The 25,584-nt window shown below is 43.4% G+C and overlaps 2 protein-coding genes across 2 annotated transcripts; both read right to left on the reverse strand.

Annotated features, from left to right (window-relative positions):
• Positions 1-4,458: 4,458 nt before the first annotated feature.
• LOC128304042 (uncharacterized) lies at positions 4,459-8,300 on the reverse strand. The gene is made up of 2 exons (XM_053041165.1): positions 8,209-8,300; positions 4,459-6,166 (listed from the first exon to the last, which is right to left on the reverse strand). The coding sequence occupies exons 1-2, from the start codon at positions 8,298-8,300 to the stop codon at positions 4,459-4,461; spliced, it is 1,800 nt and encodes a 599-aa protein (XP_052897125.1).
• A 1,896-nt stretch (positions 8,301-10,196) lies between these two features.
• LOC128302859 (mucin-2-like) lies at positions 10,197-19,410 on the reverse strand. The gene is made up of 22 exons (XM_053039705.1): positions 19,345-19,410; positions 18,295-18,567; positions 18,134-18,221; positions 17,970-18,094; positions 17,607-17,879; positions 17,346-17,531; positions 16,660-16,704; positions 16,396-16,581; positions 16,221-16,322; positions 15,864-16,136; positions 15,581-15,787; positions 15,412-15,522; positions 15,153-15,341; positions 14,936-15,085; positions 14,670-14,858; positions 14,489-14,602; positions 12,938-13,156; positions 12,749-12,871; positions 12,584-12,673; positions 12,332-12,514; positions 11,128-11,220; positions 10,197-11,053 (listed from the first exon to the last, which is right to left on the reverse strand). Exons 1-22 carry the CDS (start codon positions 19,408-19,410, stop codon positions 10,790-10,792), a joined length of 3,549 nt encoding a protein of 1,182 aa, XP_052895665.1. The 3' UTR covers positions 10,197-10,789.
• Between the last annotated feature and the right edge of the window lie 6,174 nt (positions 19,411-25,584).

A 25,584-nucleotide genomic window follows, 5' to 3' on the forward strand; every position in this document is an offset into this window, starting at 1 on the left:
ATACTCGGTTGTGCTTGTGTTTTTCAACATTTTTATATACATTGAAGAAAAAGGGAATAATTTACAATTTACATCAAGAAAACACCCTCCAAAGACTATTGGTTGTTTTTCTTAATTTTTGAGCAGTTCTTTACCTTATAGGCAAATATACTTTTTCCAGACTCAATAATTTTAACGTGCAGAAATAATAAGGTCTAAAAATCTAGTTTGTAATACTAATTTTGAAGAGTCATTTATACTGCCAAAGCTTGAGAATAACTGAAAACATTTCCAGCAAAAATAGGAAATGCAGTTTGTAATTCTTAGTGATGCACATTTCTGTTGGCTAAAATGGTTTTCTAATTTCTATTTTGGCACAGAACTCAATGTTCTCTTAGGCAGCTCTTTAGAATCGAAATTTAAATCACGACCATATGTTCATCTGCTCCCTTGTCGATTGAACATCCCTGCAATAATCGGATCCGGATATTCGATAAAATCCTATGACGAATCGACACCGGCCGCAAGCATCGAAACAGCATCACATTGGAACAATAAGCAACAATCCACATTGCGTCCCCAAATGGCGATCAGAGGCGATTATAATGTAATGTAGTATGATACTTTTTTATGTTGATTATGAATCCGGTCCCGCTCGTTGTCCGTGACGGAGAAGTACCCCCACGATGATATGCGTGTTGAAAGTGATCATAAATCAATGTCCGATCGGGGTAAGATGCACCGAACCGAAAGGTAACGATCGTCCTACACCAGCACGGGTGAAGGTTCAATTTTCTGGAATGCAACCGAGGTGGATCGTTTTCCCGAAGGTCGTGCACATCAAGCACAATAGCTTCAGATGTGTTGAGTGTCATCGACAATTCCGACACATTTCGCTGATCCGGGCTGCAAAAGGTCAAAAGGGCTAGGAAATAGAGAGTTCCTCACCTGTTGCTACTGTTGCTACGAATCATAAAATGCAATTCATTAAATCATGGCCTACTAGAGCGGACCAAGCTGCTGGGATTAAGGTATAAATCACATTGCTCGCTCTAAGGAAGTGAGCATGCATTTCCATCGACCTTCAACCACACTTCGTGCTACAGATGCGGATGAAGTAAATATTTCAACAAAGGGTGTGCCCGTGCTGCTCTTAACCGTTGCCCAAAAACTGTTGACATTTTAGCGTTAAGATTGATATCTATCCGGCCAAACAGATGGCTATTTTTATTTCGTCTATTTAGGTACCCATCATTTAGTATAGCACCTTAAAGCCCAACCATCCGCCATTCAACTATAAAAAATACGGAAATAAATTAATAAAAAGCTAGAAAATAATAAATCGTTAGTCAGGTCAGACGAAATGCGATTAATGGTTCTATTCACACTATTAATTTACGGGATATTTAAACCATTTGACACGGGTAGGGCGCGAGCAGAATGAGATAAGTTGTGGGATTAAAAAATTATTGTTCCTTAAATTTTACAAAAAAATAATCATTTATTCGTAAAATGCATTGGACACAATGGCTTGCTTACAAAATAAATTCGGCATAGCTTAAAAATTGCAATCATAATTTTATGTACAATTCAAAGAAACAGTGTGTGTGACTTTTGTTCCCGTGTTAAATCTGCTTATCCGAAGGGTTTTCGAGGAAAACTGCTGTACTAGGTGCTGCCTCTTCCGTGGATGCTCTCTTGGTATCGGCAATCTGAAAACAGCTGGTTTTGTATGGAATACCAACCGACGGAAAGTTTGAGCGAGATGAAGGATGCTTTCCGTTTCATCCATCTTCCAGCGGCGGATCAAACGGTAGGCGGAGTAGGCGGTCGCATAGGGCCTCGCCGTGTTAGGGGCCCCAAAAAATGTGTGCCGATTGTGCGATTTTTGAAAATTTAACAGCAGAGTTAATTCACAGCACAACATTTAATTAAAAAGGTAAAAAATTGATCAAAAATATCTTCCTTGGTTATATAAAATATTTGTTTCTATGTGATAAATTAAATGCAGAAAAGAATATCGACTTTGTGACTTTAAAGTATAAACGAAATTGCACCAGGACCAAGAACACTAATTTTCCCGTTAGTCGAGAAATTTTTTTTCGAAAACTACAAGTTTCCGAACGTATAATACCAGGAGAGCATCCACGGAAGAGGTAGCTCCTAGTACAGCAATTTTGCTCAAAAACCGCCGAAAGGTATAAAATGTTTACACACCAACTTTGCATACAAACCAGCTGTTTTCAGATTTTCGATACCAGGAGAGCATGTTTTTCAAGAGGTAACACCTGGTACCAGCCGAGTACCAGGATGTTGCATAACACATGTTGCACAACACATGTTGCGCAACACATGTTGCGCAACATATGTTGCACAACATCTGGCTTGCAACATATGTCGCGCAACATATGTTGCGCAACATCTGGCATGCAACATCTTACATGCAACAACTTGGGATTGCAATTTTGGTCGAAAACCGCCGAAAGGTATGCAATTTTCAAAACATTAACTTTCCCGTTAATCGAGAAAAATTTCTTCGAAAACCACCAGTTTTCGAATGTTTAGTACCAGGAGAGCATACCACGGAAGAGGTAGCTCCTGGTACTGCGCCGTAAGGTATGCAATGTTTATATAGTGTATAAAAATTGCATACCTTACGGCGTTTATATGGTGTATAAACATTGCATACCTTACGGCGTTTAAATAGTGTATGAACATTGCATACCTTACGGCGGTTATATAGTGTATAAACATTGCATACCTTACGGCGCAGTACCAGGAGCTACCTCTTCCGTGGATGCTCTCCTGGTATTATACGTTCGGAAACTGGTAGTTTTCGAAGAAATTATTCTCGATTAACGGGAAAGTTAATGTTTTGAATATTGCATACCTTTCGGCGGTTTTCGAGCAAAATTGCTGTACTTAGTGCTACCTCTTCCGTGGATGCTTTCCTTGTATCGGCAATCTGAAAATAGCTGGTTTGTATGGAATTTCGTACCAGCCGACGGAAAGTTTGAGCTAGATGAAGAATGTTTTCCGTTTCATCCATCTTCCTTACACTAGCGATCGCTCTGACGGGTTTGATAGTATGCAATGCAATAGTGATGGGCAAATTAATTCCACACTGCAGGTGTCACCTCTTGAAAAACATGCTTTCCTGGTATCGGAAATCTGAAAACAATTGTGTTGTTCATCACCTAAAAAATCAACATGACCGAAAAAGGTTTCTAAGAAATTTCTCTGATTGTTACCGAAGAAGTAAACCGATTTCAAACTGTACCTTGGGCGAAAAATCGTAGAAGGCTTTGGACTAATCAGGAATCGTAAATGTACATGAATCGTAAAAAATGTGATCGAAGTAGTGGCGTTATGGCTCTCCTTAGCGCATACAAACGTTAATATATAGACTAGCTTACTAGGCCCGTTTACAGGGCTACGCAACAGAACTCTGAGGCGTACGCAATAGAGCTTTTTTCCGAGACTCTGCTGGTGTTGTTAAATCATGTTTGAAGTACACCTCCCTAACACCGATAATGCCGTAGCAAAATTATAGGCCCCCATTTAAAAATTCCGCCCTGGGCCTCCAAGGGGATTGATCCTCCACTGCCTTACACTAGTGATCGCTCTCGCGGGTTTGATAGTAGGCAATGCAATAGTGATGGGTAAATTTATATTTACGTGATAGCAGATCTTCTACACATTGGCTACCATTATCCTTCATCTCTCTCTCTCTCAAACTCCCCGCTGATGCTTTAGCTGATGGTGCCCCGCAAGAGAGCATCCGAAACAAGAGGTTGCATAAATTTTCCGTCGATTTGGGGCCACGGGCCGCTTTGTTGGGGGACAATTTACAATGGGGACATTTACACACTTGCCGACCATTTACACGGAGACTAGAGTCTCTCAAGGGCCGCGCCTCTGATTAAGTTCATCATCATGTGCATATCAGTAAACAGTAAAATTTCCTTTAACAACCTTCAAGGAAACCACTGTACGAAAGAGTGAAATAATACTTAAGAACAATCGTACTAGTATATTCGAGTTGCTGAATAATAAATAAGTAATTTAGAATGAATTTTTTGTACAACAATTTCGACCACGACCAATGGAAGAATTTATCCGCTTCTTCCGATACACCCCATCCGTTTCGAAATAAGGATCCCAACTGCCATTCCGCCTCCAAGGGGCTTAATCCGTCACTTCCTGAACAATGATGTTTGCACAGCATGTACAACTCTTCATGGTGTGATGAGAGCTTTCCCAAGTACTAACAAGAATTATATCTTGCTGGGAGTCATCTAAGCAATTTATATCAATTTACTAACGTACTAACAGCAATCAATGAACAAATTGATAACCAAATTACACCTCCAGTTACGCCCTTTTAATGCACATACTCCCAGCCTACAGTTACGCTTACTCTAGAGCTACTACATCCATTAGTACAGCACATAGCCTACGAAATGCACCAAAATCCCTTCATACCCGCACCCCACCGTTCCACACGTTCTTACTGGTTCGTTCATCACTAGTCCACCGACTAAAGGACGGTAACGGTGGGGGTGGATTACGCCCCAATGGTACATGATCGAAGTTGATCTGCGTTGGAATTTCTATCGATTTGATCACCTCCACCGTTGATGTGACCGGTGCCATCGTTACAGGTGGTGCCTCACTTGTAATCTTTACCCGCTGTTGTTGCTGCTGCTCTTCACCCGTGTTGAACTCGATCGATTCCAACGATGCAGGGGTTGTGTGGTCGTGTTCCGATTCCCGACGTTCCGCCACCTGCGAGATCGGTTGATGCCGGGGATAGATGTTGAAGTGTACCATCAAACGTCCCGGTGCGATAAACGGTGCGGAAAAGGGTGGAATGCGTGGCGGTATACGACCCTCCTTCCGGAAGTAATTCTCACCCTCGTACTCCTCACTTCCTGCCTGTCCAAATACCGGCCGGAATGGTTGCGTTGGCGAAGGTCGAACACGCTGTTGATAGGGCGCTAACTGTGCGAAGCTTTGTTCCGACCATGCCGGTGGTTGGCGGTACGGGTTCCGGTAAGGATTTCGAACCCGCTTCCTATATCGCTGCTGTTGATGTTGTTGCTGTGAAAATCCTTTAGTGCCCGGCCCTACAATCGGCATCGGTTCCAGGTTGAGCATCACCGAGAAGGGCATACCACGTGTCGACCACTCATCACTCGCCGGTAGTTGGGTGCCAGCGGGCGCAAAGCGAAACTGTTCCGTCGCGAGCAGATTCACCTCACTCGGGCTGGAAGGTTTAAAGTTGTACAGCCGGTCGGGTTGCAGCTGCTGATTTATCAACTGCGGCGCCTGCAGATGTACTTCGCGCGGACGTTGCGAGGCCGCACCGAACAGCGTCGTTATGTCGCCCTCTTTGCGCGGATGACGATAGATGCCGCTGAACTTAACGCGATGATTGGGATGCACCGGGTGATTAAATTCCGCCGGTTGAAGCGAGGGATTATAGGGATAGTTGTAGTAGAGCATATGTTGCTGCTGAAGTTGTTGTTGCTGTTTGCGCTTGGCCAGCGTCAACTGCCGCACAATGTCCTGCACGCTGGACGGTGTCCAATCGCTTGCCAGCGCCTTCGTCGTACGGTTTACACGCGGCTGTTGAAACCCAATCGGTACCAGCCCGTTTATTGCCACCTGGAAGGGCTTCGGCTCTACAGCCAATGTGTCTCGACGTCGTTCAGCTTCTTCACCCGAGAGAGGTTTCGCTTTCGTTTCCTCCCATGACGTTGATGACCATTCGGGTGCACGTGAAGGTGGTTTAAGAAACCGTGCCGGCAGCAGTACCAACCGATCACGCCCATTAGCCGATCCCGAAGATCTGTCGGACTTTTCCTCTGCACCGTAATATCGTAGACGTCGTGTCCGCTTCATGGAAGACTCGTCCTCCTGGGAAGTGTTGGTCCCCGTCGATGGTAAACCCGAAGAAAGCGGTGTCGTTAGGATGGTGTTGTACCCGCCAGCACTCGGTTCGATAGCCGTCTCATTGGTGAAGCTGGTTTCGATCAATATCTGACGTGATTTGCGGTCGGCCTCGTGCACAATCATGAAGAGCGTAAAGAAGGCCACAAATGCCATCGCTAAAATACTGTACAGAGCGATCTTTCGATGCTGATGGTTGGGTTTACGCAGCACATCCTTGGGTGATTCATATCTACGGGAAAGCACAATGCAAGATAAACATTCCGGTATCAGTATTAATCATTAAACGACAAAATTGCAATTCTTCACCTCATTAGCAGTGTGGAGGAACTTTCTCAAAAACTCATTTACTCATGAAGTCAAAGACAAAGACAAAGTGCTACACATGACAAAGCTTCAAATGCGGCTCAGCTTAACGAGTAACTTTCAACATGCACTCAACCGTATTTGCTTACTCTATGCGTTGGCCATCAGGTGAAAAATGGAAGTTAAATGGGTGAACAGACTGAGGAAATAATAGCAAATAATGATTCTCCCGAAGTATAAATGACTTTTCGAAATATAAGAAAAGGAGACTGCAACACATCAGAAATTTCAGTACGTAAACTAAACTTACGTTAAAAATAATAAAGGTTCTGACTTTCTGGCTGACTATACGGCTGTGTGGTAAAATAAATCTAGTATGCCAGAAATGGCAGGCATGACTTAAGTAGGTCATTACGACGAGAAGAAGGGATGAAGTGTGTTCCGTTTCCTCGGAACAAGAGAAAAAACTTGAAAGAGGACAAATGGTAGTATCGTGATTGCAGCGGTACGACGAGCGAAGGTACCGTTAGTTTTGATCAATTTAAAAGCGGGCGCGAGTCCTGCGCTCGAGAGTCTGATGTAACAAGCGATGCAGATAAGTCGCAAGTGCTGATAGAATAAAGTAGCTTGTGCGTTGAAGTAGCCGACAGTCTAATTAATTTAGTAGTTTCCGCTGAGATATCACAAAGTGAATACACGTAAAACATGCCTATGATCGGACTATTATCGGATTATTATCGAACGACTATCGGACTATAATCGGACTACGATCAGACTATGATCGGACTATAATCGGACTACGATCAGACTATGATCGAACTATTATGAGACTATTGTTAGACTATTATCAAGTTCTCATTGAGCTCTTTTCAGACTATTATCGGGCTCTTAGCCGATAACGGTCCCTTTTTCAAGGTGTATTAATTTAGATTACGAATTTTTATCGCTTTCGCTGGGTACCAGATTGTTGGACATCTGTAAGACTTTACAAAATCATATGAGGTTGCAACTTCCAAAACAAATAAGCAGGATCTAGGATATTCAAAATTCAGTTCAACAAAGAGTTTTTTTTCTTCGTTAGAACGGCCTAGCCCGTATCGACCCTTATTTTAACCCCTAGGCTGGTAGTCAGTTCCTTGCTACGGAGGATTGGTCCGGATGGGATTTTGGTCCAGTCCGTTCGTGTAAAGATCGGCTCCGCTACCATCATGCCACCGGGCCGTCCCTTCACCAAAGAGTGTATCCAGCATTATATCCATCTTCTTTCACCACACAAACTGATCTGGCACACATTATGAGCAATATTTCCCTTCGAGATAGCCGAACAACGCGTGAACATTCAGTATGGCCGTTGAGAGCCGGCAGAGCACTAAATGTACAGTGTTTCTCAAGCCGGTTAAAAGATTCAAACTATCGTTTCTACGTAAAATACGTTTTCCGAAAGAGGAAATTGGTTTTCCAGCTCCGAAATCAAGTTATTTTCTTGATTTATCATTCCATACATGAAAAGATGCATACAAAGAAACCATTTGAAGTTTGAAAATATTAGTTAAGCACTTAGAATGAGAATCTGGATGTTCCTTCCCTTCTATCAGCCATCAATCTCTACGTCCCATCCCGCTGCCTACGGGATAGACATGCCTTATACATTCCGCACGGTTAAACACAAAATCATACGAAAAGAATTTGCAATCTTGATTACCTGGTAGAAAATGTGAATTTCATTGATTGTGAATGTGAATTTCATTGAAAATTTCTTGGATTGTTTTAGAGTAAGAGATGCTTTTGAAAATTGAAGTTCTGACAGTTCAGCATGGCGATTCTCTCACCTCTTGGGATGTTGATATTTAATACATATTCTTTTAAAAATTTTCCTAATCAGTTCTTTAAGTTCCAGGAAAATGAAATAAAATGATTCTAAGATTTGCTCCCATTTAACTGGTATTATTTAATTATAAAAAAACTCACTTATAGACCGCTCCTAGATGCGACAACCAATTATTGCTGTAGGCTTTCACGAACCCATGACCACCGCTGGTAAGTTTTCTTTCGTTAAACATTCTGCCAGCTGTACCGTCCAATTCTTTACCAGCTAAGGCTCGAGTACGATCTTCACAGAACCGATCATTCACATCACTCCGAACTAAGCGCTAAGAACGCGTTAAACATTTCACTGTTTCACTGAGCAAAAGCGTTGCATATTACACACTCTGCACTGGCACAAGCCACGGACGCAATAACCATCACCATGGACACCGTGCCGTGTTCAACGTCGCAGCGAAACTGTCACCAGCGGTGCCACAATTCGGCCCACAAAGCAACCTTCTTGTTGCAGGCCAACAGCGCCACAAACCGGGCACGCACGCATGCATGCAAAACGGGCCTGACTGCTGGCAGGCGTATTCGTATTCGGCCACGTATGTGAAGATTTAATTCATGGCTGTCGATATGGCCGCGTGACTTACTTGGCTCGCGCAATCTTCAAACGCACCCTAGCATGCAGCACATGTGTATCTGCCTCCCGGTATCTGGGGATCCGCCATGGTTTCGGTTTTGTTTCAAGCTTAAGCAAACACTTTTCCTTCCCATTCCGCGTAGTAGTACCAGCACCGGAGCACCTGTTGCGTTGTGTTTAATACACGCCCGTCATTAACTTCCCCACCCCGGGGAGAGATTCATTCCCAGATCTATTTTCTCACCAGCGGACACCCTACTACAAGGTGTTGTGGCGTTGCCTGGCTACGCTTTCCAACTTCCAAACCCCGCAAAGCCATAAAACGGAAGCTAAACGCCATCTTCCGGCCCGACGGACTGTCCCTCGCATTGTCACCGGCTGTTTCTTATCGCGCCTTTGTAATCGTCTGCTACCTTTGTGGGTTTGCTGCAGGAATCTTTAAGTGACACTTCCATGTACCTCCTAGCAGAATATCGCACGCCCGTTGTCTATGGCACTGGGGCTGAGCAATACGCATTTGAGGGCTCGTTGTAAGAGACCGTGAAGCGAATAATTACCTTCCAACACAACACAAAAACAACAGGCAGCGAGTGTGCTTCTACGAATGAACACAAGCGTCGGAAGCGTGGTGTGCTAAGTATTCGATTAGGAAGCCAGGGGTTCGTGTTTGCTTAGCAACCACAAACCAACCACCACAAAGATTTACTTTTATGCTTACTACGATGCTTTTCTTGTGGAAATATGAAATATGTTTCTTGTCGAATGTGTCTGAGGGTTTTTTTTGTTGCGATCTTCCAAACCTTCTCCCTCTAAGCGCCGACTGTTGTTAGCTTTTGTTTTCATTTGTTCGAAATATGTGAAAATCATTTAACACCAACAGCTTCGTGGGTCATCTTTTTTTTGGTGAGTATTGTTGGAACACAGCGTACGCATGACGTGACATCATATTTTGCAATTGCTTTTCTTTCAACCCCACATAACTGATTCCAACTGATTGCTGTCCATCCGCAGCCATATACTGACCAAATTGGACCGGTGGCTCCTTATGCTTTCTACGTACGTTCGGGGTAATCGCTGATTCTCGAGCGATTCGAGACGAGCCCCACATTACTTGCGCTTTCGTTGGATATCTTTGGAACCCAGCCAACCAAGAGTGGTGGGAGGCAAGGCGAGTTGGGTTGAATTTCGTTTTTAGAATATTAATGCATCCATTCCCCTTCTGTTGGAAGTCGTCGGTGGCGCTTGCATCATCACCCATCGCGACCGCGATTTTTTGCCGAAAAAAAAAACACTTTTATAGAAAACAAAACAGTACCGGCCGTTTTTCGTATGGTGGTAACATAAGCATAAAAGATAACATAAATTCAAGTTAATAGGACACCCAAAATAGGCATAATCGGCATGTAAGATGAAATGGGTTAAGTACTACGATGGTAGCACTATGATAACGCTACAAAACAAACTATACGAAAATGTTATAAAATTATTCACCTTTCCGCTTGTGGTTTCTTTATTCCACTGCTTCATTATTATCATTTCTATTCGGGTACTATTTTTCTGCACGATCCTCGAACACATCTTCATTATTATAGCGAGAAAAAAAAATCAGAAGAGCGAAAGATCTACATACTACTGGCCTCTCAACACGGGAATAGTGTTCGTTTTGACTAACTTATTCAATGTTTGATGAGTATTTTCCATACACACTTGTTTCCTCCGTTGCAGACTTCATTCCACTCGTTACCGTAATCTAAATAAATCATTTTGTTACCAAACAGGGAACGGGGGGAAAACAAGAAATTTGGACGGACAAAGACAATTTCCAAAACAAAAAATAAGTAGAAAAGATTAGATTGCTTTCCGGGTGGTCTAGAACACGACGTTATTTCTACTAGCTATGCCTTAAATTATGCGAAAACGCGACGAAACGACGTTACCGATGTACACAGCACATACGCACCAAAAACACAAACACACTAAACACGGGGGTAGGTAGGAATGTTCAGGAAAACAGGACAATGAAACAACTAGGTTCTGGTGGGATGGGGAGAACAACAAAGGATCAGTAAACCAGGAGAGATTGATGTAGAGTTCCTAGAAGTTAAACGGTATGGCTGGCTTGGGGTACGCATAGCCGGTCGTTTCCTCCGGTGGCAGATATTCGGGCGCGGGCGTTGTCCGGACGGTGGTGGTCGGAATCTTTGGTGGCAGTGTGAGTGGGTTGGGCGGCTTCGGATAATCATAACCGCAGGTACCGTCCGGATTGAGCTCCGTTTCGCTGCATCCCTTCACCGTTGTCGTTGTTGGCCGAGGTGTCGTCGTCGTCGTAGTGGTGGGTCGTGTGGTAGTTGTTGTTCGCTACAAGTAGAGTTTCATGGTAACATTAGCAACAGGGTCGAAACAAAATTAAAGGAAACAATTTTGATCATTACTCTCGTGGTGGTCGATGGTGGAAGGTATTCCTGGGGCGGTGTCGTACGGCGTGTTGTAGTTGTTCTTGTTGTGGTCGTTGTGCGTCTTGTTGTCTGCAATAAATATTGAGATTAGCATTGAAATTAACGTGATTGACTTATGCATTTAAAAATATAATATGCATGTGAATAGGAAAAATTTAATAAATAAAATAGAATGCAATAAAGTACGCTGGAATCATATGCTTAGTTTCGACATCCTATCGAACCCGACCTTGCGTCAACTGATCGGAGCCTAAGCAAAGATCATCCAGAACAAACATGTAGATTTAGCTTAGTTCAGCCTTAGCGATTGACTAACGTTCCGTTATGACCATAGAATTATTGTAATACTCTGTTTGAGGTTCAACTACGAAAGAATTAAAATTCGCATCTGTCCGCACTCCAAAACAGTTCACACTTCCCATACCCTTTTGCGTGATCCTCATTCATGGAAACCAAAACTTAGGGAAGACACTTCTTGGACATATCCCAAATCACCATAAACTCTGAAGGAAAGAACTTTTACCTTTTCGCTGGTCGTTAACCAAACAAGGAATTTCTTTGGAAACATGATGTTGGAGCTATCCATGCTTAGCTTCATGGTAGAAGAAGACCCCCAACGAAAGTTGCAACTATATTGTTTCAAACAGGGCTGATTATTAATTTAAATTCCGACATTGCGTTTCGTCTGTTTGTCGCTCCTTTTAAGTGACTGGCCGAGCTGACACTTTCGTATTGCAGTGTCCTGTGCAAATATTTCTTCTCGGTTTGGCCGCTTGCCTCAGTCCTTCGCAAGAATGAAGAATTTTAACACGATCTCAAGTTCAATGAATCAAGCTTTTGTTTCACAGTATGATCTTTCTCCAGAAGGGAATTAATATTATACATGACGTATTTCATCTATCTGGTGTAGAGGAAGCGACTCACCATGAAAAAATTTCTTTGCTCCGCTATAAAGGAGGCCACATTTCAAACAAACATGCAATTGACTATTTTCGAAATAGCTGTTACTAATTGGCAAATAACATTAACAAAGTGTGTCTGTGCACAATAGGATAGTTATAAAAGTTAAAGCATAGCTAGATTCACCTATAGGTAACTAGAAATTAATATAAAAATCTCTAAAATGCATCAAAAAAGTCATTTTCTTTTAATGCACTCGTTAGTATCCGCCCTGCCTTACCGTCGTTGGTCTCGGTGTAGTGGTTGTTGAGACACGGTTCGGTAGCGTGAAAGATTCATCCGGTTTGGGATAATCGTAACCGCAGCTTCCATCGGGATTTTGTTGGGACAGCGGACATTTGGTCGTTGTCACTACGCGCGTAGTCGTAGTTGGCCTGGTGGTTGTGGTTGTGCGGCGTGTGGTCTAGAGTAGGATAGGAAACTCATATTAGTGTTTATTGAAGGATACTATTTAGCAGCTACTATGACATACTGTTGTCGTTGGACGTGTGGTAGTTGTTGTACGCCGCGTCGTAGTGGTTGGCGGTAGGTACTCCACTGCTGGTGTGGTTCTCCGTGTGGTCTGGAAAGTTATTTAAAAGATTGTTAAATTCAATTCCAGCTGTACAACAATTATTTCTGTTTCTCTTCAAATTACCGTTGTCGTAGGACGAGTAGTGGTTGTTGTACGGCGTGTCGTTGTGGTCGTTGTTGGCCTACGGGTAGTAGTTGTAGTTGTTGGTGGTAGATATTCCTGAGCAGGAGTCGTCCGACGTGTAGTCTAAAACCACAAAACCCATTATAAAATATATTCACAACAAGGCCCATTCTGATACCATCCTCGTACCGTTGTTGCTCGTGGCGTGGTTGTAGATACACGGTTTGGCAACGTAAACGACTGATCTGGTCGCGGATAGTCGTATCCACAGCTTCCATCGGGATTCTGTTGCGACAGTGGACACTTTGTGGTTACTACTGGAGGTCTCGTTGTCGTTCTACGTGTAGTAGTCGTCAACCTGGTGGTGGTGGTGGTGGGCCTTGTAGTGGTGGTTGTCCGGCGTGTGGTCTAAAAGAAGCAGTTCAAAAATCAATGAATACCAAATTCGTGACAGTTCACCACTTTCGGCCAAGCGAAGCAACTCTTTGGCTCTTGTGAGTCTTACTTTTTTTGTGCATCTAGTGGTTTATTTTTGGAATTTCAAAGCCTTCACCCCAAGCTCATTCTTCAATATTTGCCGAATGGCATATTGCGATCTGTTCAACTCACGAGCCGTTTGTCGGCCACTGTGACGCGAATTCCGTTCAATCCGCTTCTTCACTTTCCGAAACATATCTAGCGATATTACTGTATTTTTGTTTTCGTACACTTCCTTCACGTCGGGCTAGGCTACGAGTATCACGGTAACGAGCGATGGTACGAGACACAAATTTTGTTTTAATATTTAATTGCTGGAGGGCTCTAACGATAGCCACTTGGGGTTGTGCAGCCAAATATAAAGCAATTACGCTATTACGCTTGAACTCTATCACGAATAAATTTTTTTCTAATGAAATCAACAATAAAATGCTTTGGCGTGTTTGGAAACAATAAAATGAGTCACTGTCACTGGAAGAAATTTGAGCGGCTCAAAAATAACAACAGTCCCCGGGATATTAATTTAGTAGGTGCAATCATATGAATTGCAACTTCCAAAACAACAAACACGCTCTAGATGTTCGATATTCAGTTCAGCAAAGAGTTTATCCAGCATGATTTTCATCTTCTTTCACCACACAAAATGATCGTACACATAGGTACGATCAATATTTCCCTTCGGAATAACCGAAAAACGCGTGAGAATACTGGAATACCGGTACTGCTGCGAAAGAATTGTCAAGTGGGTGCGACATAAGCGTGCTTATAAGAAGCGCAGAAAGAGAATCGCAAAAATAGGATCCGGTAAAGACCATACGTAAAAAGGAAAAGGAGGATAAAGGAACCTCGTGCTTAAATCAGTAGTAGAACTACTGATGCGCCGCGCATCAGGCCTCAAAAGCGACCCAACATTGAATGCCGTAGAATCCGGCAATAGTTGTTGGCAACGTTGTCACTTGAAGTTCGGATCGATATGACCGATATATGACCGATTAGTCCGTTCTTCGGAAGATTCGCCTCTACGTACCAACACTTTTGTAAAAACGAAAAAACGTAAACAAATTTTTCATTTAACTGTTAAAAAATTTCCCACGGCTACTTGTCAGAGGCTACTCTATATGAATCGACCTGTGTAGTCTATATAGTAATATAGACTTTGAACTTTACCTCCTATATTCATATACCTTGCAGCAGCCTGAGATTGCAGTTTTTTCATCTCATCCTGTATGTAACAAAAAAACATTTACTTAACATGCTTATTACCGTAGTTGTTGGGCGAGTCGTCGTTGTTGTTGGACGACGAGTAGTAGTCGTCGGAGGTAGATACTCCTGTGCCGGAGTTGTGCGACGAGTAGTTGTCGTGGTAAGTCGAGTTGTCTGTGGAAGTAAGAAACAAAAAATTATACTTCGAAACGATATCTTTAAAAACCGGGTTTATAACTACCGTAGTTGGCCGTCTGGTGGTAGTGGTGGACACTCGATTGGGCAAGGTAAATGATTGATCCGGTCTCGGATAATCATATCCACAGCTTCCATCGGGATTCTGTTGCGACAGTGGACACTTCGTTGTGGTTACGATTCTTTGCGTCGTCCTTGTCGTGGGCCTTGTTGTAGTTGTTGTCCTTCTGGTGGTCTATGATATAGACAAAATCGATCGTGTTAAATCGATCATCAATACGTTAAGGCGCGGTTTAGCAGTCCGTTACTCACCGTTGTCGTTGGACGAGTAGTAGTTGTTGTACGCCGCGTGGTAGTTGTTGGCCTGGTTGTCGTTGTCGTACGTCGAGTTGTTGTACTCGGTGGAAGATATTCCTGGGCAGGTGTGGTTCTTCGTGTTGTCGTTGTAGTACGACGGGTAGTCTGCAAATAAACCAATGTTATTAGGATTCAAATCTTAAGATGATTTCTATTACACATTCAAACGTACGGTGGTTGGCCTGGGTGTTGTTGTTGTCGATACACGATTAGGCAGCGTGAAAGATTGATCCGGTTTCGGGTAATCATATCCACAGCTACCATCGGGATTCCGATCAGATGGAGCACACTTCGTGGTCGTTACGATGCGCTGTGTCGTTCTAGTCGTTGGGCGCGTTGTAGTTGTCGTTCTTCTTGTTGTCTGCAAGTTAAACAAAGCGATGAGACAACCATAATAGCTCAATTTCTTTAGATTATACACCTGCACTTACCGTAGTGGTTGGACGTGTTGTAGTCGTCGTTCGGCGTGTGGTCGTTGTCGGGGGCAGATATTCTTGTGCCGGTGTGGTTCTTCGTATTGTAGTCGTCGTACGACGGGTGGTCTACGATTGTAATAAAATTGTTAACCTATCTCTATATAATCATTTCGCAGCTTCTTACCGTCGTTGTTGGCCGCGGTGTTGTAGTTGTAGAAACTCTGTTGGGCAGCGTAAATGATTGATCCGGTTTGGGATAATCATAGCCACAGCTTCCATCAGGATTCTGAGCGGAAGGAGGGCACTTTGTCGTCGTTACAACGGGACGCGTTGTTGTTCTTCGTGTTGTTGTCGTTGTTGGACGTGTTGTTGTTGTAGTGCGACGAGTTGTCTGATTAAAAAAAATACAAATATGAATATCAATAAGACAATAATAATTAACTCCTTAACTCTCTATGATATCGTACCGTTGTCGTGGGACGAGTGGTAGTCGTTGTACGTCTCGTTGTGGTCGTAGGAGGAAGATATTCTTGTGGTGGCGTTGTCCTACGAGTGGTGGTCGTTGTGGACACACGGTTTGGCAGTGTGAATGATTGATCTGGTTTGGGATAGTCATAGCCACAGCTGCCATCAGGATTCTGAGCGGAAGGAGCACATTTTGTGGTTGTCACAATCCGTGGCGTAGTTGTTCGACGGGTTGTTGTCGTGGGACGTGTGGTGGTGGTTGTGCGGCGAGTTGTCTGCAATAAATAAATACATGGTAATAAGTGGAATAAAGATTTAGGAAAAATTTCGAATCCTTCTAATCAAATATTAAAACTTACGGTTGTTGTGGGCCGTGTCGTTGTTCGCCTGGTAGTTGTCGTAGGAGGTAGATATTCCTGAGATGGCGTTGTTCTACGAGTTGTTGTTGTACGACGAGTAGTCTAGTAAAAAGAAATTTTATACAATTCATCCATCTAAAAACCAATCATTAAGGTAATCATGCAGATCACATACCGTCGTCTGGCGGGGCGTTGTAGTGGATACCCGATTCGGCAGCGTGAAAGATTGATCGGGTTTGGGATAATCGTAACCGCAGCTTCCGTCCGGATTCTGGGCGGAAGGAGCACACTTGGTCGTCGTCACGATCCGTTGCGTTGTTCGCGTTGTTGGCCTGGTGGTGGTGGTCGTACGACGCGTGGTCTTGGAATGGAACGAAGCACAACATTAAACATAATTATACATTCATCGTGATATATTCGACAACAAAAAACAACTCACCGTCGTTGTTGGCCTTGTGGTGGTTGTCGTCCTACGGGTTGTTGTCTAAAATATAATGTAAAACCAAAGACATCATTAGATTATCATAAAGTTTCCCGACGGTTGTAAAACGACCGCACCAAAAAGCTGCCAATGCTGTCGCAGAATAAATGTGTGTCATTGTGAAGATCACAAGGGCTCGACATTTCCAAATTTCTAGACTTTGCTCAGTTCATATCATGTCGAAATATAAAACGCCAAATGTCCCCAAGAACATTTTCCTATCTTCAACAGGAACCAGCCCACTGTTCCATAACCAAAACAAGCGTTAATTTATTCTCAATTCAATCTCCACATGGTTCGTCGAAACCTGTTTGGATTGATTAATACCAAAAGTAGTGAACATCCCTTCCTGAAGGGCACCAAAAACCGTTCCATTTGCAAAAGGGTTCGCATTGTTTTCATGCCAATGTGAAAAGGTGTATGGAATTCGTTAAAAAAAATTAAAAGCAATCACAAACTTGTTTGCTGATCGTTCGATCAGGTGTTACGCAAGGAAACGGAAGTAACCATTGTCAATACGTTCCAGTAGAAGTGTAAAATTGTGTACCGAACCGAACTGGAAGTAAATATAACTGTTTGCTTATCGCAAACACCTCTGCACCTGCACTGAATATTATCAAAAGAAGGGCTAGCGGAATTCCTACCGTTGGTCTTGGCGTAGTGGTGGAAACACGATTCGGAAGGGTGAAGGACTGATCTGGCTTCGGATAGTCGTAGCCACAGCTTCCGTCAGGGTTTTGGGCCGATGGTGGACACTTGGTGGTCGTCGTAGTGGGGCGTCTCGTTGTTGTGGTTGTTGGACGCGTCGTCGTAGTAGTTCTGCGAGTAGTCTGCAAACGAAATCAATGTCGTCACTTTCGGTAAATATTTAGCAAACGCATTATTCAAGTGCACAAATATCGTACCGTTGTTGTGGGACGAGTGGTAGTCGTTGTACGTCTCGTTGTGGTCGTAGGAGGAAGATATTCTTGTGGTGGCGTTGTCCTACGAGTGGTGGTCGTTGTGGACACACGGTTCGGCAGTGTGAATGACTGATCCGGTCGCGGATAATCATATCCACAGCTGCCATCAGGATTCTGGGCGGACAGTGGGCACTTGGTCGTAGTTACGACTCGCGGCGTAGTTGTTCTCCGCGTTGTCGTTGTAGGTCTGGTGGTGGTTGTTGTGCGACGAGTGGTCTAGAACAGGAAAGATCAAGACAAGACATTATGAAACTTCTGCAAGAGGTCCACAACAAACGAGAATAATTTCCAACTGTGCGAAATTACCGTAGTCGTGGGACGGGTAGTTATTGTTGTCCGACGGGTTGTGCTCGGCGGGAGATACTCCTGCACAGGAGTAGTACGACGAGTAGTCTGCAAAAAAAGGGCAAGAGATACAATTGAAATTAGCGCTGGATGATCCCATATTGCTGACATGTTTACAACCCCACTTACCGTTGTAGTCGGACGCGTCGTCGTTGTCGTTCTTCTCGTTGTGGTCGTCGTTGGACGTGTGGTGGTTGTTGTCCTACGAGTCGTCTGCAACAAGGACAGCAGCAAAACAATTAACAATCAACTTTCATAGTTGCTATCTTACCCCTTCTCGCCTTACCGTTGTCGTTGGTGGAAGATACTCATTGGGCAGATTAAAGGATTGATCTGGCTTTGGATAATCATAACCACAGCTTCCGTCCGGGTTTTGATCCGTTACCGCGCACTTGCGCGGTGTGGTTGGCTCCTCAAACGGTACTTTTGGTTTGTCGTAATGGTATCCATCGTCCTGCAGGATATTGTTGCCCGAGTAACCTCCGCGCAGGAGCGTCGAAATATCGGCCCGAGCTGTTCCAACGGCTAACAGCACACCAAGCAGTATGGTAGTGCTCCTCTAAGGGTTTCAGAAAAAAAGGTACAATGGAGGTTAATAAATTAATGACCTAGAAAATAGCTTCCACAACCCACAACCGATCAGCCAGTAGCACACTATCAGACGCTCGTCCATCAATAAACACACAAACAAACACACGGCCGCCTCTCGGTGCTATACAGACACACACACACCGCAAGTCAAGGGTTAACTCTAGAGTCTAGACCCATCCGGTTAAAGGCCCCATGATTAATCGCCCCAAGCAACGATCTGCAAAGTCATTCAGAAACGGGGCAAACCCCATCTTGAAGCGCCGGGCTGGAAGGTGTTAAATCATAAGCGTGCGGGAGGAAGGTTACGTGGCGGCGGGATGTCAACCGGGCCGTCGAACCATTTGTAACGTACCGTTGACAGGTTCACGTCACATCGATAAGGAAGATATGGACATACTCGGGGTTGATGGGACACGCGATGCGTTTAACGTGACCGTTAACGAGCGTAGTAGTGTATATGGAGTTGGCACCTTCATTCTCACTTTGGCCACCACGTCCTCCCCCAGCCCACTGTGAGGTTTTGCAGAGCGAAAGAGATCCCAATGTAAAATGCTAAACGTCAAGGTCTGTCAAGGTCCAGCGGCAAGGTTCTACCGTGCGCAGCAAGGAGCGTCACTATTTGTCTAATTTACGATCGCCTGTAGCTTCTGCCGGTTTGGCAAGATCTATAGCCCACCATGCGTGTATGCGGGTATTCGGATTTGTGAAGCTATCTTCGAAAAGGCATTCCCTGAAACGGACGTACCGAGCACTTACGTTTCAGCTGCGGGGTCTCGGCAGCTTCCCGGCAAATGCTTCCACTTCCACACATGGAATGAAATTAATTTGCTCAAGGTCCTTCACATACCTTTAGACGACGGACGACGGAGGATCGCGTGGCAATACTTTCGATTTCCACTCTATCGCGTTTCGTCGATCGTATGAGCTCGTTTCAAGAAATGATCGATTGTGCAATGTGTACGTACGCGAATTTATTTGCAATACTGAACGAATCCCACGCGAAGATGATCTTTATCTTTACTTTGTATATCGCTAATGAGTGTGTTTGCTTTTTCTTCTAGTGCCCGTTCTGTAGAACTAGTTTGCTGTACATGCGCTGAGCGAAGATATATCGATCGGTGGGAAACGGAATGCTAATTAGAATTCATTGTCAAACAAATGATTATTCTTCCTTCTTTGATGTACAATATTGAAGAATCTACAACAGTTCCGTAACAGTAGTAATGTTCTTCGCATCATCCTGTCATTTTGAATCAGACTTCAGGGACATATTTTAACGTTTTTGTGTGTATAAATATTGAAGCTTGTTAATAACCAGTTTATCTGTTGTTCGTGCCTAGTAAGCTATGTTCTCTTCATTAAAGATGCCCTCTAAAATTGCCAGTAGAAACATAATTCCTCTCTCGCGCAGGTGTTTGATTAACATTTAATTGCTATTAATAATTTTGATTAATACAACCGTCAGCTGAGTGATGCGTCCAATCACCTTGAACACTCCACACTTTACACTACGCTGACCCACATTTCAACGATAACAGCATGCATACGACGATACAAAGTAAAGCGAGAATACTGATGGGTAAACGTATCCACCATTGATAATGATGATGGTAATATTAATCAAATCAACAGCGTACGTACGATCGCGACAGATCGTCGGAGCAATTGAAGTTACAGGACATTTCTGCTTGGGTTTTTTTTATCGCAATACCGGCGGATGTGTTTTTGCGTGTAATGACCACACTTTGGTATCTTCCTTCATAACCCCAACCTTGAAGTGTGCAGAAAAGCATTAGACAGCACTGCCTTTCCGACAGGTTCTTCTCAAAGCGGGTGGATCGTTCATTTATTTTTTCAATTATTATCAGCTCCACAATGGCGAACAGCTGGACGCTGATGTTAGGAAAAGGTTTGTTTTTTTTTTTAATTCCAGTAGCCATTACTATACGTGTGACGTACGGCGCCGAGACAATCTACAAAAGCTGTTCCTTCTCTACCGTAAGGTCGCTCGCAATCTTACCTTCGATGTATAAAGTGAAGATTTGCTCGATGACGATCATCAGACCACCGTTCGCTTCTCGACACAACAACACAGACGCGAGAATATTAACAACGCTCGGCAACAACAATTACTAATTACTTTCGATTATCGACCACTTATGAATAGCAAACAGATGCCCCCCGGAGGCATCTCGCATGCGGTTTCAGGTGAACGAAATCGTGGAAAATAAGGCGCAAAAGATGGGAAGCGAAGGGTCACACAAGTATTACTGTACACACACGCAAATGTCGTACGGTCGGGTCGGGTCGGGCGGCTGCCGGCTATACGAGACGTCCGCCTGATGCTGGTGGGTGTCATCAAGTACGTGTAGTACATGAGCGTCCAAAAGTCATAATCGCACGACCATGGTTCACATAGGTGTTGTTCTTGCCGAAAGGTATGCAAATAATGACCCACTTCTGGAACGGTTCTAGAATCGTTTTTTTTTCTTGCAAGAAGAAGGCAATGTTTACCTTTCATTTTGTTTCCTTCTCCTTCCCTTAGCGAGTAGCGCTGAGGTATTTTAGCATATCGCAACCATACACATGAGTTTTTTAAGATTGAACATCTAATTTTGGCTTAGTTTGTGAGAATGCTTAGCATCCTAGAACAGTCTTAGAGAAAAAAAACCTTATGGGAACAAAAAAATAAAACTCTAACATTAGTCCTCTTTCTAGACACGCTCAAGCAAATGAAATTTTCTATGTAAAAACACAACACTAAGAAAACAAAATTTTATCGTGCTGTTAACCTCTTTTGCTTTGCTACAATTAACCCCGTGAAGTCAAACGGAGCAGAATGAGTGCAAAAAACAGAAAGACTTCAACACTGCCTAAAGCGACGAACCCGGCACTCGCGTGGTTGTTGTACCAGACACTTACAATTATTTACTTAATTTGGTATTTTCTCTATAAAAAAAATAAAAATAAAATTACCTACACTAACTTCATCGCCAACAGTTGTTGAAAGATGATGCGATTATCTAACCGCAGATCATAAATAGGACACTTCACGTTGAGAGCAGTGACCACAATTTCAGCGACGTGTTATGACAGGGAGTTAATGATGATCATTCTAGATTGACCGTACCGGCCATTTGGCGAACTTGAACATACCCGGTATGGACACTAAAGGATGCAACGCATTAGATGCTACGAGGTGAAGATTTGTTTTTTTTTCTTTAGCTGTCTGTCTTTCCGATCTAACCTCGAACGGTAATTTCATGTCGCACCATCATACGGAACACAATCCGTTCACCCGGTGCGCGGTACACGCGTACAGAAAATCGTACAGGACATAACCACCTACTAGTGGGTAACCTTCCGATCTTGTCGCTCTACCTCTGCATGTTTCGAAGGTCACATCCTGCAGTGGATAATCGGGTAACCCCTACCGCAGCAAAACAAACCACCACAAATACTGTACCAAAACCAGTTAATGTAACGATCAGCATCTCGCGATGTCGCAGCCTTAATAAAGATGATGCTCGTTACGCAACCGTACCAGTCAAACGGCACGAACGCATTATAACTGGTTCGACAGGGCTGCCGCGACGCGTTCGACAGATCGTCCCTCGAAGGGCACAATGGTTTCGATTCGGCGTCTGTCAATAGTTCACCCACTAGACACCGCGTGCTTGTACGGGAAAGACGAGCTGTTTGCCTTCTAAAAGATGGGATAATAAATCGATTTCTGATAAAAGTCAACGCTAAATTGATTCTTCATTAGTAAGGAAGAAGGTGTACGGCATACGCACTTCTGCTGCTAAATATGATGTTTATACGATTGATTAAAAATCCATTCATTTTCGTTCTTAGCCTCAAGATATGGTGCCTATTAGTTTTGGGTTCCGTTCAACCACAACAGCATTTCCTAATTAAATAACATAAACCATTTCTATAATGATCCTTCCATGTGTATTTCTCACCACAACCCCATCAACTCTCGGGATGATCGCGATCGTCCAAGATAAAAAGACATTAACCTAATGATCCTCCAATTCGCCTAAAGCGCTCCAAAAAACATAGACAAAATAAGCGTGTATAATGCTCAACCTTTTGTCTCTTGACGCTTGATTGAAGTGCTATGTTACTGATGACAAAAGCTCGTCTCGAGTGGACAACTTCGCACCGTTACGGTTCGGTGCGATAAAACCGTCCTTCGGCCAATTGAGTTCCACTGTCCACTGGGGTGGTTCAAGACGGATGACAGAATCCTACCAATCTACAGACGCTGTGCCTCGACCGCTTGGGCGTCATAAAGCGTCATCTCCGACGGCGTATGTTTTGTGCATTATTTGTTTGCCCGATTTTAACTCGACCGTGATCAAGCTCGATCGGCCCACGGGATGGACAATTAACACACGATGTGGGGGTATGCAGCCGCAGGTGAGAGAAGAAATAGATCCGGTGGTTTGAGTGCGATGATACCGATTCAAGGTCACCAAGCCGGTCGGATGCTAATGGCATTCTCAAGTATGATGCGTGATGCTTGGTGATATCGACCACATGGGCGCATCCCTTTCCCTTTCTAACGACATTTGAAAGAGTATTTCAGTAAAGTTGGAAACGAAAAAAAACTATTAAAGCAGAGGTTAAGAAAACGTATAGACGTAGTAAATGTATGTTATGCAAGAATATTTGGTCACCTGACATCTGTGATTCAAGATAATTGAACAATGATCTTCAAATTTACATTGTTTTAAATATTAATGTTAATATTAAATTAATATTAATATTAAATATTAAATAATTCATTAATATTTAAATCGAAAACGTCATAAAACAACACATTATATGATTATCCCATTAAATCAAATTAATAATTTAGTCATCCACGGAATAGTAATCAAAATCTGTATGGTTGTAATCGTTATGGAATATACAGAAGTTAACCACTCAATCTGCATCTAATTGCATAGCTTTACGATACAATCTCCACACATTGTTTTCCATTTAATCATACTATGTCTATTTCTTGTGCAGCTTCCATCCAAACAGTTCCTTTGCAAAACCTAGAAACTTCCCTTTCCGCCTATCTTTTCCCGCTCCGTACCTAATCATCCGGCAAACAAATCGCACCCTGCTCAGTTACGGTCATTGGTCAAATTACGACACGCAACATCAACCACCGCCAGAGCCCATTATCCTCACATTCGGACGACAAATTGCTGAGCCGATTTGCTATCTTAATTGAATTATCTGCAACAACTCACACGACATCCAAACCGTAAAGTGACGCTGGAACGGAAGGCGCTTCACAGTGTCTGTCACCCAATGTTTGTGCGGCAAGAGTCACACGACAACGATACCAACCACCACATACCATATGGAAACATATGGAGTTTTCCGGTCGTTGTGGTCCAAGCGGCAGATTGCGGCAGAAAGCGAGCCTCCTATCTGCATTCCCAATGTGCGCTTAATCTTTGTCACCTTTTGACATGATCGCTGGGTTTGTGGTTGGGTGAAGGAAAATGGGACCACCAAAACGGGAACTTTGCACAATCGCATCTGCCGCGCTAACCGAAATGCAAAAAAAACCACCATCATCTATTGGGCCAGTGGGTTACGAGGAAACACATCCACATGCCCCCAGTGTGGCTGAAGAAGAGAGGAGGAAACCAAAAATGCACCGGCACAGGGGCACAGGTGAGTTTGAATGTAATCGCGTGGGAAACATTGTCACCATCGTCGTTGACGGGCCGGTAAGATGCGAGCGGAACAGTGTCATGGTCCACAGCCCTTTTTTCTCGAATTGTGGACATATAATGTAATTTCCAAAATATTTTTAAGCATAACTTCTTTAAGATCACTCAATCATGATTTTTTGTTATCGAGAAGAGTTGATATCCGACACCTTCGCCAAAAAATGGCAGTGTCGAGGGGACTCAAACTGAGTGACAAATGTGCAAATACATTTCAACGATCTTTTGGGCAGGGCCTGCAAAACGTACGGGAAAACGATCATTACTGCAACGACACCATCAATATCTCGACGCACGATGAAAGCAATAGATAGCGAAGAGTTTGAAGACCACCAAACGAAGAACGCTATCTAATGGTACGAGATTTTTTCCAACTTCGCCACTGCGAAACGATGATTAAATTAATCGACAGCCTCAAATTTCGTTGTTAGAAGTAACAACGCACCAACACCAAACAGTGAAGTGGAACACATCGCCCCAAAGTTCGACGACCCAGCTCAAACATCTGACGTCAACAAGAACTTTGAAAATTTGTGTGCGATTTTGCATGCACAGAGATACGACCGCATCATGCTGGAGTAGATAGGCCAAAACAACAGCAACAAAAAAAGCCACACAACATTTGCACAATTATTTGACAAACATGTCTCTAGCGATTTTTTTTTGTTGCCGTTTGTTTCAAGTTACCCGCCATTATCCGACCCGCAGGAAACGAGCGAAAGAGCTGAAAGGAAGTTAACGATCTTTCTTTGTGGGGTGTGTTGATGTGCTTAGAAACTCGTTCTAGCATCGGGGCTAGATCTCAGCTTTTTGCAAGAGATTGGTTGCTAGGATAATAGGATTTAGTATGCCGCGACACGCTTTTATGAGCGATCATGCCGGGAGAATGAAATGAATAATGAAAACCAAAAAAACATGACACCAGGAGCTTTGACTTACACGAAATTAGCCTTCGAATGAGGATGGAAATTGTAACATAAGGAAATAATCCTCCAATGTAGGTCCGAAATATGTGTGGGATGTGCTTAAAGTCTTTTGGATACACGGCATCTTGGAGATTCTATTAACAGAATGCAGTCATTAAATGACTTTTATTTCATTCTACTTATTATTCACAGATTAATGATGACTACATGAAGGGGTTTTTGTATCCTTCTCCTAAACTGAAGTCACTTCGAAGAATGATACTGTTCTCGTATCTAATTGATGTGTTGTTGATTGCACATAATTTGATATTGATT

Source organism: Anopheles moucheti, chromosome 3 (genome assembly GCF_943734755.1).
Source record: "Anopheles moucheti chromosome 3, idAnoMoucSN_F20_07, whole genome shotgun sequence".
In the NCBI taxonomy this organism is placed as follows: domain Eukaryota; kingdom Metazoa; phylum Arthropoda; class Insecta; order Diptera; family Culicidae; genus Anopheles; species Anopheles moucheti.